A 2,300-nucleotide genomic window follows, 5' to 3' on the forward strand; every position below is an offset into this window, starting at 1 on the left:
TTCTTTCCTTTCTCCCTTGAAGGTATTGTTTCGGGAAACATTCTGTAGTAACTCTTCCTGCACTCAAATCTTTTTTTTTTTCCATCCTGTTTTCCTGGAATCCAGCTGGTTGACAAGAATTGAATATTGAAATTGGAACATAAACACAGGCTAGTGGATTCCAAAAGTTTAAACATTCTACCAGACACTGCCTTCACCTACTGTGCTGAAGCATCAGATGGGCTCATGTATATATGTTTCAGATATGAAGAGAACAAGCAGGACATCTCATTTTAAATCATCTATCTTAATGCAAGTAACAGGAAGATGTTCAACATGCCTTCACAGCATGGTTTTCTGTAAGACCTTCTTTAGGGCCTCTTTCACATCCTTATTTTTCAAACTGTAGATGAGGGGATTCAGCATAGGGATCACCACGGTGTAAAAGACAGAGACAACCTTGTCCTGCTGCATTGAGTAGCTAGATGTTGGGCGCAAGTACATGAAAAGAATCGTGCCAAAGAATATGGTGACAGCAGTGAGGTGGGAGGCACAGGTGGAGAAGGCTTTGTACCTGCCTTCTGCTGAGGGCATTCTCAAGATGGTGATGAAGATGCACAGGTAGGAAATAAGGACAATAACAACACAGGTGATGACATTAAAACTGGAGGAAGCCATCGTGACAATGCCATTGATGTAGGTGTCAGAGCAAGAGATTTTAAGCAAGGGTGGAGTATCACAGTAGAAATGGTTGATTCGATTAGATCCACAAAAGGACAATCTAAAAGTCATCCCTGTATGGATGGCTCCATTCCCAAAGCCTGCAAGGAATGAGGTAGCCACTAGTATGAAGCAAATTCTCCCAGACATGAGAATGGGGTACCGCAGGGGGTTCCAAATGGCTGCGTAGCGGTCATATGCCATCATGGCCAACAGGAAGCACTCAGTCCCTAGGAAGGAGCCAAAGAAGTAGAACTGGGCAGCACATCCATTGAAAGTAATGGCCTTATCCTCAGTCACAAGATTCATCAGCATCTTGGGAGTCACAGAAGAGGAGTAGGAAGCATCAACAAAGGAGAGGCTGCTGAGGAAGAAGTACATGGGAATGTGGAGACAGGAATCAATCATAATCAGCATGATCATCCCCAAATTGCCTACCATAGTAGCCATATAGATTAATAGAAACAATATAAAAAGGATAATTTGTAGATCTGAGTTGTCCGAGAGTCCTAAGAGAATAAAATCTGTGACTTCTGTTTGGTTCCCACCTTGAGTCTCTGTCAGATATCTTATCATTTGAGCTGTGGTAAGAGAGAAGACAGAACATTGTATTTTGTTGGATGAACACATAACAAGCTATAACATCTTTTCACTGGCATGTATACATGTGTACCTTATCAGAAGAGTGAAAAATCAAAAGCATATTAAAAACTGTGCTAAACTTGACATTAATTCCAAAGAACTGCATCTGACTACAATGTATGCTGCCTACTAACTAATGTTTTCAAGCAAGTAACTTAGTAAACATTAACCAAAAACTAAAGTCCCTTCTGGCCTTAACCATTTGTTGAATAATAACAGGGAAATATCCTTAAGACGTAACTCTATTATTTGTGAAAAATTAATTAATATGTAAATATATGTTATAGACAAAACTTCTGAAGAAATATGATAGAATTAATTCAGGCTACTGAATAGTCCTCCTGGTACTGATGAAATGAATACAAAATATTAAAAGTCAGTGAAAGAAATTAACAATGTTAAGGAAAAAACTTGAATCTCTGGGAACAGTGGGTAGTAAAAACTGATAAAATTGATGACAGCGAAAAACACAGAGGAGAGTCCCATGCATGATTCCAATCCTAGCCTAACTTCTCAGAGTCATTATCTAGAAAAAAAAAGTGTCAGTATACCCTGAGAATTTTCAATAATTCCCTCTAATATTAAGAGAATTAGACTGTGAGAAAGAAGACATATATCAGATGAAAGTAATACAACTAGTCAAGGCAGTGTAAACTCCCATCCAACATCCATGTTGACTGGATCACAACAGAACCAGGAAACACCATCGACAGGGCTTGACATTTGCCACCCAACATAATGAATTGGAGGTAGTTTAAATGGATATAAATTCACTTCTGGAAAGGTGTAATAAATGTTAAAACAAGGCATAAAAAAAAAATCTCGTATACGTGCAAAGCCTGTATTTTCAAAAGGTTAGTCCCCAAATATTATAATAATTAATACAGAACAATTTACATCACATTATATAGTCAGAACCAACTCGACGACAGCGGGTTTGGTTTTTTTGTTTCATATCT

The 2,300-nt window shown here is 38.3% G+C and overlaps 1 protein-coding gene across 1 annotated transcript; it reads right to left on the reverse strand.

Moving 5' to 3' along the window:
• Window positions 1–321: 321 nt before the first annotated feature.
• Window positions 322–1,275, reverse strand: LOC126079720 (olfactory receptor 5AP2-like). Its single transcript, XM_049890909.1, has one exon. It carries the CDS (start codon window positions 1,273–1,275, stop codon window positions 322–324), a length of 954 nt encoding a protein of 317 aa, XP_049746866.1.
• Between the last annotated feature and the right edge of the window lie 1,025 nt (window positions 1,276–2,300).

The sequence above is a fragment of the Elephas maximus genome, chromosome 7, assembly GCF_024166365.1.
Source record: "Elephas maximus indicus isolate mEleMax1 chromosome 7, mEleMax1 primary haplotype, whole genome shotgun sequence".
In the NCBI taxonomy this organism is placed as follows: domain Eukaryota; kingdom Metazoa; phylum Chordata; class Mammalia; order Proboscidea; family Elephantidae; genus Elephas; species Elephas maximus.

Bases quoted from the DNA above. Each gene is read 5' to 3' on its own strand.
- LOC126079720 (XM_049890909.1), bottom strand. From the start codon at position 1,275: ATGATAAGATATCTGACAGAGACTCAAGGTGGGAACCAAACAGAAGTC.